The 16383-nt window shown below is 43.3% G+C and overlaps 1 protein-coding gene across 1 annotated transcript in view; it reads right to left on the bottom strand.

The window, feature by feature from the left end:
* LOC101531314 (tumor protein p53-inducible protein 13-like) overlaps positions 1 to 15415 on the bottom strand; it is a 186100-nt gene extending 170685 nt beyond the window's left edge. Inside the window, 3 exon segments of the mRNA XM_058670390.1 lie at positions 11239 to 11292; positions 12758 to 12867; positions 15229 to 15415. Coding sequence (XP_058526373.1) covers positions 11239 to 11292; positions 12758 to 12867; positions 15229 to 15415 — 351 coding nt within the window.
* Between the last annotated feature and the right edge of the window lie 968 nt (positions 15416 to 16383).

Here is a 16383-nt window from a genome sequence, read left to right on the forward strand (position 1 = left end):
TTATTGGAAAGTAAGATAGACATAAAGGAGGAGAGACTGAGAGGAAGATCTTCTGTCCTATGATTCACTTCCCAAGCAGCTGCAATGGCCAGAGCTGAGCTGATCCGAAGCTGGCAGCCCAGAGCCTCTTCCAGGTCTCCCATGCAGGTGCAGGGTACCAAGACTTTGGGCCATGCTTGACTCCTTTCACAGGCCACAAGCTGGGAACTGGATGGGAAGCAGGACTGCCAGGATTAAAACCAGTGCCCATATGAGATCCTGTTGAGTGCAAGGTGAGGACATTAGTCACTAGGCTACCATGCAGGGACCTATGCTTATGATTTTTTAAAGTGGTACAGGATTTGGCAAATGCTAGTTTTTAGTCTTATCCATGGATATCAGAAACACATTATTTATCTTGATGTGTTTCTTTGAAATAACTGCCTTATATAGTAAATTTCACTACTCAAGAAGAAATGCAACCATTTCTCGCACCTTTTACATATCACCAAAATGTTCAAATTGGAAAACAACAGCATCTGGTACAACATTGTTGAGGTCAGATAGAAGGATCTTGGGGTCAGAAGAAGCAGCAGGCTTCATTTACCACCCAAGCCTTTCTTTTAAAGGGTTTGTCTAGTCTCTGACTTAGCTGGGTCAATGATCTTTTCACTCTGAGTAGTTTCAAGGTGAGAGACTGAATTTAGATAGCTAACTTAGTTATCTTATACAAGACCTGGAAACTGGCATGGAAGCTATAGCAAGAACCACAGCCCATGTGCTACGTTTCCCATTCCAGAATGAAAGAGTCAGACAGCGAGACTCATGTCCTGTTTTATTCTCTTATCCTTCTTAAGCTTTTAGCCTTTTCCTTGCTTTTTGAATTTCTCCCAGCCAGACCAAAGCGAACATGCTTGTTTGTGCTTTAGGAATACTAAATTGTGACGGGAGATGAAGTTGAAACAAAACCAGATCCTTGAAGCAATAAATCCAATTTATGGCATTTTTATCTTGTTTTGTCATAGGAACACATGAATGCAAGGGGAACTGTTCAGCTTGGTAAAAAATAAGCTAAGTCTGCACACCTGGAACGTTGCGTGTCTGCCTTATCAGTGATCAGACTTGTGCCTTACTTGTCAAATAAAATGAAAAAAAAAAAATATGCCCCATATAGGTAGCTATTTGGCTAAAAAATAAGTGTTAATTTAAAAATGTGGTGTATTATAGGCATTCAGAAACAATAGTTTTATTATTAGTGGGAGACACCAACCATCTAAAAATTCAGCATGATAAAACAAATGGTGTTTATTTCTTTTTTTTAAAAAATGTAAGCATTTAATGAAAATTCAGTTAGAGAAGAAAGTGAAAGAGATAGAAAGGGATTGATTCAATCTGTTATTTCACTGCTCAGAGTTGCTGTAACACCCAGGCCTGCAGAAGCCACAACCAGGGGCCAGAAGCTCCATCCGAGTTTCCCATGTGGGTAGTGGTGACCCAAGCACCTGGATCCTGCCATGCGGGATTCCCAGGCCATCATCAGAGGGCTGAATCAGAAGTGAAGCAGTCCAGATATGGACCAGTGCCTACATGGCATGCCAGTATCACCAATGGCAGCCTTGCCTGCTCTGCCACAGTGCTGGTTGTTGCAACGATTCTTGAAGAGCAACCCTAAGTGTATCAACAATGAGTTTCTTCCTAATCTTCTGAGAAGGTCATTAATGAGCTCCTGCCTTGTAACTGCAATTGGTAAGTTATTTTAGGCCACAGTGTGCTTGACATCTTGTTACCTCTTGTTACTGTAGTCCCTATATCCTTGGTTTCCATGGCACACAGCTGGTCATAATTCTTATAAAATTCATTGGAAAATTGGCTACAATTCTGTGCTCCTGTCACAGTGTTCACAGGCCAGACTAACTGATTATTTTACAGAGGAAGAATGATGGGAATGGTGGTATGGACTAGGGAAGGGTCCTCTCTACTGCTATGCTCTGAGTATTTGTGAATTTTCCAGCTTAGTGTAATATCTGTTGATATCATTTTTCACTGTCTTTAGTTATGAGCTTTAAGTTTTTCCCATCCACCCAACCATGATACAAGTAAACATTTATCACAAACATACATTGTTTAAGACTGGACTGTTTTTTAACTGCCCTGCACTAGAATCCTCTCTTACTTTATGCAAAGGAGTGGGTTAGCGGTTTAACTCCATGATGAGCTTCATGGGCTCTCGTGTAAGATGGCCAGGATGGAATGAATTCTGTGCTTTGATTTCTTCATCATTGAAATAGACATAATAATAATATTTTCTCATACAATTGTTGTTGCAGTCTAGTGAAATGATGTCAAATGTTTATAATGTTTGCCAGTACAGAATGAATGTCTAATAAATACAATATATTACTGATACTATTCCATATATTCTCCCTAGACAATTTTTCCACATACTGGTATTTTTAAAGTCAGTTTCTCCAACCTTCTGTCTCCATTCCAGCACACAGCTGAAAATGAGAAGGCATTTCTACCTCTGGGATGCTTTTATTCTGTAATATCATTGGTACTACCTGCCCAGCAACCTGTAAGTCAGAGCCCTGGGCACCATCCTTACTCTTCCACTGCTGCATACATGCATCATTCTGTCCTGTATTGGCAGCATTTTCCAGTGTATCTTCTTTTTTATCCCCAGCACCTCTATCTCAGCTCAGCTGATTGTACTTTATGGTCCCTTTCAAACCCCAACAAATGATGCCCTCTGCTTGCAATGCTGTGTGACTCTATTTCTCTTCAAGGCTGCCAGATTGAAACCTTTCTCTGCACTGGTCATGTTAATCAGATCCTAAAGTCACATCTTGACTAAAATTCACCTTTCCTGCCACAGAATATGACTTCTAAATATTCCAGCTCACAAGACCATTTGCAGTTCCCTGAATGCACCATTGGCTTCTCCAATTTCCAGTATGTTGCGTATGTGGTCTCATTACAGGTCCTTTCTCCATGGTCATTGGGGTTTGGAAACAACATCAGTTTAGCTATGAATGGTTCCTTAGTATTCAAGATTTTTGGGGGCTTTTTGAAGAGATTCCTGCCACAGCTGAATCAGCTATCTGGCCATTTGTAATATATTATAGCAAAAAAGCTTAGTGGCCATGGAACCCAACCGCCCAGTTTGTATTTTTGCTCTGCCTTATACTAGCTGCATCAGCCTGGGGTAGCCTTGTAATCTGTGCTTCTCAGGCATATTAATATTATCTTGCTGGCATATGTTGAGAAGGTAGTCATAAACTCTTCTCTTATCTAGAACCATCCCATCTTTGTGTTAAAGAAGCAGGAACAAAATGTTATGAACTAACCAGCTTGTAAGCAGGAGACGTTTATTTTCTACACTTTTGGGTCTAGGAAGTCCAAGATCAAAGTGCTGACAGATTTGGTGTCTGGGTAGTGTCGGCTTCCAGGATCATAGGTGAGGCCTTTCCCCTTTGTTCTTACATGGCAGCAAAGATAATCTAAATCTTCAGAATCTCTTTCATCAAAGCCCTAATCTCCACAGTTCTGTGTCCTCAGGCCACAGTCACTTTCTCCAGGCACTAGCTCTTACTACCATACACTGGGAGTTAGATTTTCAACATGTGGATTTTGGGGGCACACAAACATTCTAATAATAGAAAAACTTTTTCCAATATGACTTTCTCATTTTTCTGTATCAAAATTAGTCTCTCTCTTCCTTCCTTGCATCGGGATGGTCTTAAGATAAGCTCAGGGACGCGGCAACATGGCCTAGCGGCTAAAGTCCTTGCCTTGAACACGCCAGGATCGCATATGGGCGCCTGTTCTAATCTTGGCAGCCCCACTTCCCATCCAGCTCCCTGCTTGTGGCCTGGGAAAGCAGTCGAGGACGGCCCAATGCTTTGGGACCCTGCACCCACATGGGACACCCAGAAGAGCTTCCTGGTTCCCGGCTTTGGATCAGCATAGCACCGGCCATTGCAGTCACTTGGGGAGTGAATCATTGGACGGAAGATCTTCCTCTCTGTCTCTCCTCCTCTCTGTATATCTGACTTTGTAATAAAAATAAATAAATCTTTAAAAGAAAAGATAAACTCAGGCAGATGAGGACAGTAGCAAATATGCCTCCAAAAAGAGACTTGAAAATGGTGAACAAAGACAACCTACTGTTGAAGCAAGACTCAGTCAGTGAAATATTCCAAGTATAATATGTGACCATCTCCAAATGTAGGTATACACTGCCAGCTCCGAGTAAATCAGGAGCAAGGACGGATGAAAGTTTGTTCATAAGACCATGTTAAGGAAACTGTTCATGAAAAGAAATAGAAACAAGCTTTATGTGTCAGCTTGCATAAGCATTAGAAAATATATCAACAAATACCTTGATTAACTGGGAGTTGAACATACTTGCTATGCATTTTCTTAGTCACTTCTGCAAATCAGAGAAAAATTTAAAAAACAGAGGTATGACCTCAAATCCCATTTTCTGTCTTGGTCAGGAAGGCCTTCAAGACCTTTAACAACAGACATAGGGAGAACATATGAGCACAACTTTTGATTGCTTGAACAAAACAGCACTTGAAGAGGAATTGCTAAATTCCAGGGGATCAGGCGCACAGCAGAGAACGCACTAGAAGTGGGTGCCACCAGAGTTCCCATTGCAGGAGAGTGACAGAGGGACAGCCCTGATTGCTCTAGCGGCTTGTGCCTTAGCTCATAACCTGGAAATAAAGAATCATTTTCCTACCACATTCCTAAACCAGGAAATATCTACATGGCATCATCTCAGGTATATGTGGACCACAAATTTTGTTTACTGGCAAAACTCCAGTAATAGGCACTAAAAGGTGAACAAAGAATATCTCTGTACTGAATTTCAGAATGCTAGATGTTTGACTTCCTAAAGAAAATTTTGGACCAGGTCCCAGATCTCAGAGTCCAAATTTAGAGAAACCATTCATTCTTTATGTGTATGAGAGGTTGGGAATCACCTTAGAAGTTCTGACTCAAAAGCCTGGGTCTATCCAGAGACTGGTGGCCTACTTTGCAAATCTGTTAGACTCTGTGGCTCAGAGATGGCCTAGTTGCTTCAGAGCAGTAGCTACCATGGCCTCGTTGGTTAGCAAATTCTCTAAATTACCACTGGAATAACTCATAGAGTCACAAACACTTGAGTGTATCCAAGAACTCCAAGTCCTCTGGAAAAGTTGAAGAAATGAAATCACACCTTAAGAAATCTGTAACTAAGTTCTTCCAAGAAACCCACAGGCCATGGGTCGAAATGTTTCCCATAGCACATTGTAACCAGGGGAAGCTGAGAACAACTCCTTCAAAATGATCTAGTTCAGATTCTTACATAACAATGAAATCTTCACAGATAGCAAATTGAACCAGACCTGATACCATTTAGTCATTCTAGAACAGGAACAGATTGGAATGTAGAAACCATGTGGTACCAGCTGTTTATGAAGATACACCTTCCCCTACCCAGATCCAACCACCTTGGTAAAAGGACCCCTGAAGACTAGTTATGAAGAAAATGGAAATAACCCTACTGAGAGATCATGGCCACCTGCCCCGTAGTAAAACTTGAAGGATTCTTACAGCTGAGCCCCCCTCTCCAACTAAACAGCTCTTCCATCCCTCCAAAGGATCCATCTGCTGCAGCGAACTAGCAGAGGACCTGGGATACCTCTTTAAGAAAAGGAAGGACTTGGCAACCTTGGGGGCAAGCCTGTCTTCTTGGTGATCACTGATATTGTCTTTTTCTGTTGGCTTTTGAAACAGGCACTCCATGGTAGACAAACCCTAGTGCACTTACTGGGTCTAAAATGATCATTGATCGGACAATTCTTGTTAAGTGTCCTGGCCATTGCTGTGAGAATCCCCTGAGAAACAAAATTTGTCAGTTTATCTCACATTATATTTGAAGGAAACAACCTGACTCACTTTGGATGTATCATAAACATCCCCAGTGAAGACAGCTAGACATTTAATTTCCCAGTTCCCACAACAACATCACTTGTAAACTTAACAGTATTTAGATGAACACCAGTGGCCTTTGCTCCTGACTTTGCCATCGATATTGAATTTAATGTCCAAATTACTTCTTTCCTGTGGTTAGATCTGACTTCCTGTTTCAATGAGAACTTTCTCAGAGGGTCCATGGATCTAAATGGCATATCTCATTACCCCTTACATTGCACATGACAGTGGGCAAGTACCAAAGAAAATACATATATATTTTTTTTCCAACTGAGTGGCCCCAGTCCACTGTTCCCCTAACCAAACTCACTGATGCTCCAAGGAATCATACTAAGAAAAAAAAAATCAAAGGATTACTGACTGTAAGATCTGATCATGTATAAACAAGACAGAAAGAGTTCTGGGGAATAATTTGCAGAGCATCTCAACTTGGTGGGAATGTGCCTGTTTAAAAGAGATCCACTTCTAATGAAAATCGTTTACCACCCTCCTGCAATCTCACTCAGATCAGCAATTCAGAGTATAAAAGACATACCTACAATCTCAGGATACACTTAAATAGCAGAACCATGGGCTTATGACTGTTTTCTGAAGGACCACATTCTTGTAATAAAATAGAAGAAATCAGTAAATGGAGGGGGTTGCAAGTCTCAGAGCTTTTGGAACTGTATCATAAAATAAAGTAATTAATTAAAAAACCCTCAATAAACCAAACCCTAAATTTTTCCACAAGAGTGAAAACTTCACTGAGAAGTGGCCATCCAAAACTTAAGTCCTTAGAGATTCTAGCATCTGATATTGGTCATCAAAAATTTGGAAGCATTGCTGTACTTCTGGCCAACATAGTCTCGGATAATCACCTAGTCCTCAACTGCGTAAATGAAGAGTAGGGTAAATTTTGTGCTGTCCAATACCTGTTCCTATACTTGGATAGATACCATGGGTGAAGTTGAGATGGATATTAAATCCATGAACAGTAGTTGGCTTCACTGATTTGTATAACAAACAGGCATGCTGTCCATGATTAGGGGAAATCATGAAAGATGCCATCCCCAATTTTGCTTGATTTTTAACCTCTCATTGAACTCCTAACTAATATTCTGATATTTAATCTTTGGCCCCTATGTTTAATAAAGTTATTTATTTTATTATTTTATGATACAGTTCCATAGGCTCTGAGATTTCACCCTCCCCCTGCCAAGTCCTCACTCCTCACTGATTTCCCCTATATCATTACAACAGTATACTTCATAAGCAGTCTTCATGGCTCCAACATGTCCGCATCAAACATGTTGGCTCATTCATTCCCCAATAAGAGGATTGAGCTCCTATAGGTCACTAGAACACACAGCAAGTGATTTTTATACCTTTAGGATTTGTGGTTCAAATCTCTTTTTTTCTTAGCAGGGAGCTGCAGAACAAACATTTGGCCCAACCTGCTTAAGAATAAGCGGCATGGGGCCCGGCGCTGTGGCCTAGCAGCTAAAGTCCTGGTTTTGAACGCTCCAGGATCCCATATGGGCGCCAGTTCTAATCCTGGTAGCTCCACCTCCCATCCAGCTCCCTGTTTGTGGCCTGGGAAAGCAGTCGAGGACGGCCCAAGGCTTTGGGACCCTGTACCCACGTGGGAGACCTGGAATAAGTTCATGGCTCCTGGCTTTGGATCAGCACAGCGCTGGCCTTTGCGCTCACTTGGGGAGTGAAACATCAGAAGGAAGATCTTCCTCTCTGTCTCTTCTCTCCTCTCTGCATATCTGACTTTGTAATAAAAATAAATAAATCTTTTTAAAAAAAGAATAAGCAGGATGAACTCTCTCATAGAAGAATGATAGGATAGAAACAATAGTTACAAAATCAAGAGCCTCCTGAGCTGTCACATGTGTATTTCCCAACTTGACTACATGTCTATTATAACTCCAAGCTAACCTGTAGTGAGAAGTGTTCAGATGCTAGTTAAAAATGATCATCTATTTTCTGACAACTTGAAAGCATGCTTAGAATGACCCATTGCATCTAATATGTGACCTTTCTGGGGTAGTTCTCAATATGGCCATTTTGAGTATGTTGCATGCCAAGGAAAACCAATACCTGTGCAAAACACTGAGCTAGGTGCAAACCCAGAGGTTGTGCACTGAGGGATCTGAGGTAGAACACCAGACTAGGTACAGATTGAAGTGTTTTGTGCCACAGAGGAAACACCATGCCTCTCCAACCTCATAAAAGTACTCACTTAGCTCCCATTGAGGAGCCAGTTTGTTGAATCTCTTAGTATGGTGATTCTGTGAGTTTATAGTATTAGCATTCAGTAAACCTTGCCTTGGTTGCACATCAGTCTTGTTAATTTCTATTTGTAAGTAAGCCAAAGAGCCTGGGGTTGCTGACTTTTGCTGCTCTTAAGAACTCAGTAGTTATTGTCAAATTAAAAAAACACAGGCGGGCCCGGCGGCGTGGCCTAGCGGCTAAAGTCCTCGCCTTGAAAGCCCCGGGATCCCATACGGGCGCCGGTTCTAATCCCAGCAGCTCCACTTCCCATCCAGCTCCCTGCTTGTGGCCTGGGAAAGCAGTTGAGGACGGCCCAATGCATTGGGACACTGCACCTGCGTGGGAGACCCGAAGAGGTTCCAGGTTCCCGGCTTAGGATCGGCGTGTACCGGCCTGTTGCGGCTCACTTGGGGAGTGGATCATCGGACGGAAGATCTTCCTCTCTGTCTCTCCTCCTCTCTGTATATCTGGCTGTAATAAAATGAATAAATCTTTAAAAAAAACACAGGCAAGTATTCTAGGTGATGAGGAAGCTATTTGAGCCACCTTTGATACATGTGAAATGGTTGTATTACTGCTAACTGACCACAGATGCATAAATGAGCCCAGTTGAGTACAGCTGCAATTGACAGACCATAAAACTTTTGAGCTGAATAAATGATTGGAATGTTAGGCCACTAAATTTAGGGGAGATTTCTCATATGGAAAAATTGATAGTAGCCTTTTTGGAGCTCCAAAGGTTAGAGAAGTCAACAGACACAAAATGCATAGTGGAAGTTTCTCAAGCAGAACTCTCCCTTCTTAGTACAGGTGCTTGCTTATTTTCATGGTTCCAACACTAGACTACTGGCTCCTTAAAGAACTCATTCCTCCCCCCATTCAATCCACCCTTACAGGGACTGGCTTGACACACATACGATACTGAAGAGTGCGTATACACTGAGCACTTCCCAGCACAACTGAGTTTGGTTTTCATGATCTGACACCATCCATTAATCTAAAACATTATGGACTTTTGAAAAACCCCATGACATTGGAATTTTGAAGGCCTCAGTGTTCATTTTCCTGTCTTTTGTTATGCTGCTGTCAGGTTGTTAACTAACACCTGAATCTGAGCATCACATTTTTCATCTGCTTTGACAAGTGTGTGCATCGCAGTATCACTACTTAATTCAAACATATTGACAAATCTAGCTGAACTCTTCTGGCTCAGAATATTGCAGTAATCTGAAGACATAGTTTCTTAGTGTCCCTGTAACATTTTTAATTTGCACAATTTTAGTTTTATTACTTTTAAAACAGTAAATTGAAGAAAATTGAGGCAATGTAAAAATATGAAAATTTAAATGTTTACAACATTTTTGTCATTAATATATTTTGGATTACACATGCGTAAGAAATATTTTTCTGTCTTTTGAAAACATCTCTTTCAATCACATATTTGAAGAAAAATGATTTAGAACGCTCTTCAGCTATGTCCAACTTTTAGATAAAAATTTTATTTCAGAGGTAGATTTGTTTAGTTACAGTGAAATAATTTTGTTTTTGCATAGTTTCACTCAATCTGTTAATGGATAAGCTAACAGCTTCTTCCCAAGGACCTATTTTTAGTCTTCAAGCAGTATAATGAGCAATTAAAGAAAATACAAGGATGAGAGTCATAGAATGATTTAGAATCTAATGTATTTAGCTACCAATTAGACCATATGGTTCAAAGTTAGACTCTAGAGATATGAAATATAGGTAAAACTTGTCCTCATTCGTTTCACTGATTATATCGACTTAAAGTTGTGGCAGAACTCTTTGATTAGTTTAACTAAATCTCCATTCTGAAGCAAATCCCCTAATCAGCTCTCCTGCCTCATAGAATACAGCCAGTGGATTTCCCGTAGTCCATAAGTCAGGAGGAATGCAGCTTAAGTGAGATAACTTTACGTTTATAATATGAACTTATCCCACAAAACGAAGTTACAGGGAAAATCTGAATTTTAGTGCTAGGAGAATTAGTTCTTTTGGCTGTACTCCAGTTCGTATAAACTTGGCAGCGCTACAGAACCAAGGGCTGAGAGATGTCAGATGATGAACGTCTCTGACCTGCCTGTGTCCTGTGTGCTTTGTGAGGATCTGAGTGAAGTCACTTAATCTCCCGAGGCTTTGGTCCCTACATCTGCAGGATGAGGATAATAAAATCCGACCTCATTAACTTAGAGTTGTGAAGATCAAATGAGGGACTGATCGGGAGAGTCCTACAGCAAACTCAGCCTTAACCTTCTTGTCCTGAAATGTTTGCCTCATTCCTTGTGCATCATGGGACATTACTATTGATTTTAATGGAGTGATCTTAAGGTAGACAAGTTGCTTAATTATTAACATATAGAAAGGTCTGGAATGACACAGACCTTTGTAGTAAGAAGACCAATGTATTAACTGCTTGAAGCTTAACAAGGCATTTAGAAAGGATGTATCCCAAAACAAAGCAGGTTTGTCTAATGGGGGTAAACTGCAGAGAACTGATTTCAGTTACAACACCAGCCTCCTACCATGTCCAGCGAGTTCTGTATGGCTTTAAGAAAACCATAAGTGAACCCCAAGCAAACATAACAGGGGATCCAGCTGAGCAATGCTTCCCCCATTACAGCTGCCTTCTGAGAACCACCTTCAAGAAGCTGATGCAAGAAAGTCTGAGTGGTAGCATCACATTCCGAGTTCCCAACAAGCTCTCAGGTGATACACATGCTGTGGATCACAGACCATGCTTTCCTAGCTCTAGTGTAGACAAAGGATTGCTCAGAGTGTGATTCAGAGTAGGTTTTCATCTGTCTGGGTTTCCAAACAAAGCAGTACAGCATTCATGGCTTCTGCAACAGAACTTCACCTGCTCACAGTTCTGGAGGCTACAAGAAAATGGTCAAAATGTCAGGAGAGTTCTGATCCTGAAGCATTGTCTTTTGAGGTTGCAGATGGCTGCTTTGCCCTCACATGACTCTTCCTCTGAGCCATCTCAACACCTACCTCTTCTATGGCTACCATGCCCATGAAGTATGGGCTGTAGTTAGGAATAATGAACTAGGGGGGGTATCAGTTGTAGAAAATAGAGCAAGATGTTCATAATAGAGAATTCTGGGTGGAGGGGAAGGAGTGCTGAAGTGAGGGAACATGGGAATCCTGTGTCCTTCCTTTTTGATATTCCTGAAAACCTAACCTGCTTTAAAAATAAAGTCCATTGATTAGAATTCAGTTTTAAGAACTCTTTTCCACATTCAGCATATTCATCCTCAGAGACTAGATCATAATATTTTTAAGCCAGCTGTTCAGGTGCTCCTTATGCCTGCTAAAATTTGAGAGCCATTCTGATGAAATTGAAATAGCTGGTGTTGTAATCAGGTGAATGTGGATTCAAATAACCACTGGCTGTCCCAAGACTACTTAACCGCTGAGTCTCAGTCCATTTGAACATCAGAGTAAAGTTATCTCATTTTAGGAAATGACTCGTTTTAGTAGAAAGTGATATTATGATGCACAGTTCACCAACACAGGACATGGTGCCTAGCAAGGATTGGATACATATGAAGTGTTAGGAGTTCTACTAGAGTTTAAGCACTGGTGAGAAAAGAAGTCACGTGATGAACTATAGTGACCAGGTAGTGAAAAGACCAGGCAACAAAAGGTCAAGATGATCATAAAAATGACTCTGAGTGCATTGGCAACATCCTGAGGTTTAAATATAGCTTTCACTTCAGTTACCTGATTTGATCCTGGCAATGACCTTGTGAAGCAAAAGTTCCCCTTTAGGTGAGGAGATAAAGATCAGAGGATGTAGGGCTGTGATATTTCACAGTGTGAAGCGTCTAAATCCTAGGCCAGGGTAAGGGTATAGTGTATTTATTCTGTGGGAGGCTCTTGAATCAGAATATTGGGTTAAAATCCCAGAGATATTGATGAGTACTGATTAAGTTAGCAAAACAGTTCTCTGAACTTTAATTTCTTCCTTAAACAGGGTTAATAATGGTGCTTGATTCATTATGTTTTGTTAAGATTAAGTGGGATAATGTTCACAGAAATCGGCAATGGTAACTGGCACAAGTTGAGTTTAGTATTTTTGTACCCGTTTTTTGACATGATGCTTTGGGAGAACAATATGCTTTCATGCTACATGAGCAGCAGCCTAGCATTCGTCATACAGGATGCACATCTTTGCATGCGTCTGCCTTTGAGGTCTTGCTTTGGGGATGTACATGGGGTGGCATGACCACGGAGGATGTAAATCTCTTCTCTGTAGCTGGGACCCCTGAAGAGGCCATAATGAGATGGGAGAAGAAAAGGAGCATTGAAAGTGGCAGCAAAGATGATGTTTTCTCCCTGGGATGTTTGGCAATGACCAAGGAGCTGCATAAGAAGGTTATGAACTTCATAGCATTCAAGCTACCATGCAATTTGGAAATTCAATATATTGTAAGTTTCTCTAGTGAAATGTTCATTTTTTCATGACTCTGTTGCTTTCTTTACAACGAGTCCAAAAATAAGTACTTACCAGGGCCAAAATAGACGAATATTCATTAGCTAAGAAGGGGAAGATGAACCAGTACGGCAGAGCATTCTGCATATTTTGTGGCTGGAAGGAAATGGTATATTGCTTCTCACCTTAAGAACAAAAGTTGGGGAGACCCACCTTTGAACACAACAAAACCTTCTCTTCTTTAATAAGTTCATCATGACAGCATATATGGTAAGGGTAATGGTGATAGCTAAGTGTCATAATGATAGAACTTTCTGGCCATCTTCCTGTAATTCAACAAGATGCTGAACTCAGAGGGAAGAGAGGGAAGAAGTAGGAAGAGAGGCCGTTCCATGTTCTCGAGGCCTTTTAGGAAACATGCAGTTGCTCCTTTGGCTATATACATGCACATTTACAAGAAAGGTGACTTATAGACATCAAGGGAATGGGTACTGTTCAAAAAGGAGTGCCCCATAAATGTTTCCATGGTGAAACCAGAAGAGTCTACAATGCTACCCAGCATGCTGTTGGCATGTTGTAAACGAACAAGGGCGGGATCTTGCCAAGAGAATAAATGTACGTATTGAGCACATTAAACATTCTAAGAGCTGAGACAGCTTCCTGAAATGAATGAAAGAAAATGATCAGAAAAAAAAAATACAGAAGCCAAAAAGAAAGGTACATGGTTCAACTGAAGTGCCAGCCTGCTCCACTCACAGCAGCCCACTGTGTCAGAAACCATGGGAAGCAGCCTGAGCTGCTGGAACCCATTCCTCCCTATGAATTTATGGCATAAGAGAAAGAGGGCCTGGCAGCGTGGCCTAGCAGCTGAAGTCCTCGCCTTGAACACGCCGGGATCCCATATGGGTGCCGGTTGTAATCCTGATGGCTCCACCTCCCCTCCAGCTTCCTGCTTGTGGCCTGGGAAAGCAGTCGAGGACCGCCCAAGGCTTTGTGACCCTGCACCCATGTGGGAAACCTGGAAGAAGTTCCTGGCTACTGGCTTTGGATCAGCATAGCACCGGCCGTTGCGCTCACTTGGGGAGTGAATCATTGGACGGACGATCTTTCTCTCTGTCTCTCGTTCTCTCTGTATATCTGACTTTCCAATAAAAATAAAATAAATCTTTAAAAAAAACAAGAGAAAGAAAAATAAAAAGGTGTAGAAGAAAGCCTGGAGGTTTTTTTTTTTTTTTTTTTAAACTACCTAAGCATTTACTGTGTGCAAAGATGTGGTCTAAACATTTTACATGTGCTGCTTCATGTAATCTTTCACAAGTTTTTTTTTTTTTAAAGTAGGCTACTATTTTACTTTAGAATCAGAAAAAAGGGCAGATAAGTTATTCATCCTTGGATGCATGACTGGCCAATGACTGAAGCTGCTTCAGCTTTGGAAGTTATCAGGTGTAAAGGATGGAACTGAGATGTAGCCAGGGCTAGTGATTAACATTGGAATGAAAGACCTGTGAGTGGTTTCTGGGAAGACGGGACAGAAAGAGAAGATGGTCACTAAGAAGGAAGCTTGCTACCTTGGCCTGTAGAAAATTTTCTGGCTGAATGGCTTCATTCTATTCCTTAAGTTTAGTCCAGGACCCACAAACTGTTCCTTGTAATCAGTGGTTACTAGTCACTCTTTTATCAATACTGTATCATCCTGGAGGAGATTACTGTGCTGCAGGCACAGCCCTAAGCAGGTTATATCCATTGAATTAATGAAGTGCTCGCAGAAACCAATAGAGCAGGTTCCTTTGTTACAGCTGATGTAAATGTTTTACACGGAGGCACAGGGTAGATGAGCACAGGTGCTAAGACTGTAGTGCCGGCAGTGAAGTGTGGGCCGCCTCTGAGAACGCATTTAAGACCTTGAGGAGTCACAAGACACCCACCAATTCACGCTTCAAGACCTCCAGGAACAAAGCCAGTCCTGCTGCGGTTGCCGTTTGAGAGAGGTAAGATGTCAACTGAGTCCTCTCCAGAGAGAGGGGCAACATTTCAGCAACGGGGATGTGTATGACCAGAGGAGAGGGCCCATTACACAAACGTTTGGAAATGGCTTCTACCGAAGCCACGGCCCACCAATGGTGCAGTTCCCAATGTGTGTGTGTTGGGGGGGGGCACTTACTCATGGCTCCCCCAGAACTAGTCAGCTTGTCTTCCTACCACTTTCTTTCCTCAAAAAGAGGGTCCCATTGTACTTCACTCCAGGAGTCACAACAGTCTGCATTTTGAGTTCCTAAACAATGAGTTTGTTTTTATTTTCGCAACTGGTGCTTGTCTGGGTTGGCTTCTTAAGATGGCAAGTGGCTCCAGGTAACCAGACTGCTCCAGCACGGTGGCCAGTGACCGTCCCCTTGGGGCCGAAGCTGTGAGGGCGGCTTCAGACGAAGGCTTCAAGGTGGGTGGTTGTGCCACATGCAGCCTCTCTCGCCTCCGGTCCACGCCAAGGTGGCCCCCTTCACCTTGGTCTTGTCGTGCACATCCTGGCGTCTAGAAACGTTTCTCAATACCAAGCCAAGTCTCATGACTGGCTCTAGCTTCAGTAGGGAACTTTCCTGTGAAGGAGTTCTTGGCGCCGAGCCCGGTTGGGGAGAAGGACATCTCCTTGACTTCTCTTCTGGTGTCGTTCGAACTCAGCCTAACTTTATGTGCCTCTTGATCAGGGAGAGTGATGGCCACCCGTTGAGCCTCTGGCATCCTTGCAGCTCTTTCTCTACCTTTCAGGCCCTGCTCAGTAAAACGCGGCATCCTTCCAACACGCCCCCCCCACTCCCCCTCAGCGCCTCAACAAGGGCTCCCAAAGGCTCCGGATCAGCAGCAACTTTGGCAAGGCGCTGAACCCAGCCTGAAGTCCCTCTCGGGTTTTCCTGAGCCCCATCTGCTCCGACGCGCGCCAGAAATTGGGTTTCCCCCGCACCACTACCTCCGCCACACACAGGATTCCTCGGCAGCAGGTGGCAGGGGCGGCGCGCGAGTGGGCTAGGGGAGGGCTCGGGAGTCTGGCACACGGGCGCGCCGAGCCGCGCGCCTGCCCCGCGCGCCCCCGACGCCCGAGCGCCGCGCAGGGCCCCCGGCGCCCTCCGCCGGCCTCCGCCCGCACCTGCAGCGTGCGCCCGGTCCACGGCCAGCGCCGAGGCTCTTGCTCGCAGCATCGCTGACGCCCGGGGCCGAGCGGTGGTGCGCTCCCAGTGCCAGACCCATACACAGACTCCCCGGGGCCAGTTGACTGCCGCACCTTGCGTCTCCCAAGATGAATGTGAGGCGGGTGGAAAGCATCTCTGCTCAGCTGGAGGAGGCGAGCTCCACAGGCGGTAGGATGCCGTGAGCATGCGAGTGGGCGCCTGCTTCCGCCCCCTTCCCTGGTAGGCTGAGACGGGGCTGCCCCTGGCTTGGCTGAGGACGCTTGTTGGCTTCGCTGCATGAAACAGTCACCCCAACAGGACCCGGAAGGGAAGGTGGGAGCGACGGGAATGAGGTGCCAAGGAAAGGGGGTGCATGCAAGGTCCAGGGAGGGGAAGAAAAGCTGAAGTATGTTTGAAACTCGCCGGAGGCACGGTCTCCTGCAATCCTGTGCATACTTTGCCTTCTCTGATAATCCCTGAGGTTGTTTATGCACCTGCCTTCAGACCACACACCTCCTTCCTCTAACACCTGGGACTACTGGA

This window comes from Ochotona princeps, chromosome 11 (genome assembly GCF_030435755.1).
Source record: "Ochotona princeps isolate mOchPri1 chromosome 11, mOchPri1.hap1, whole genome shotgun sequence".
In the NCBI taxonomy this organism is placed as follows: domain Eukaryota; kingdom Metazoa; phylum Chordata; class Mammalia; order Lagomorpha; family Ochotonidae; genus Ochotona; species Ochotona princeps.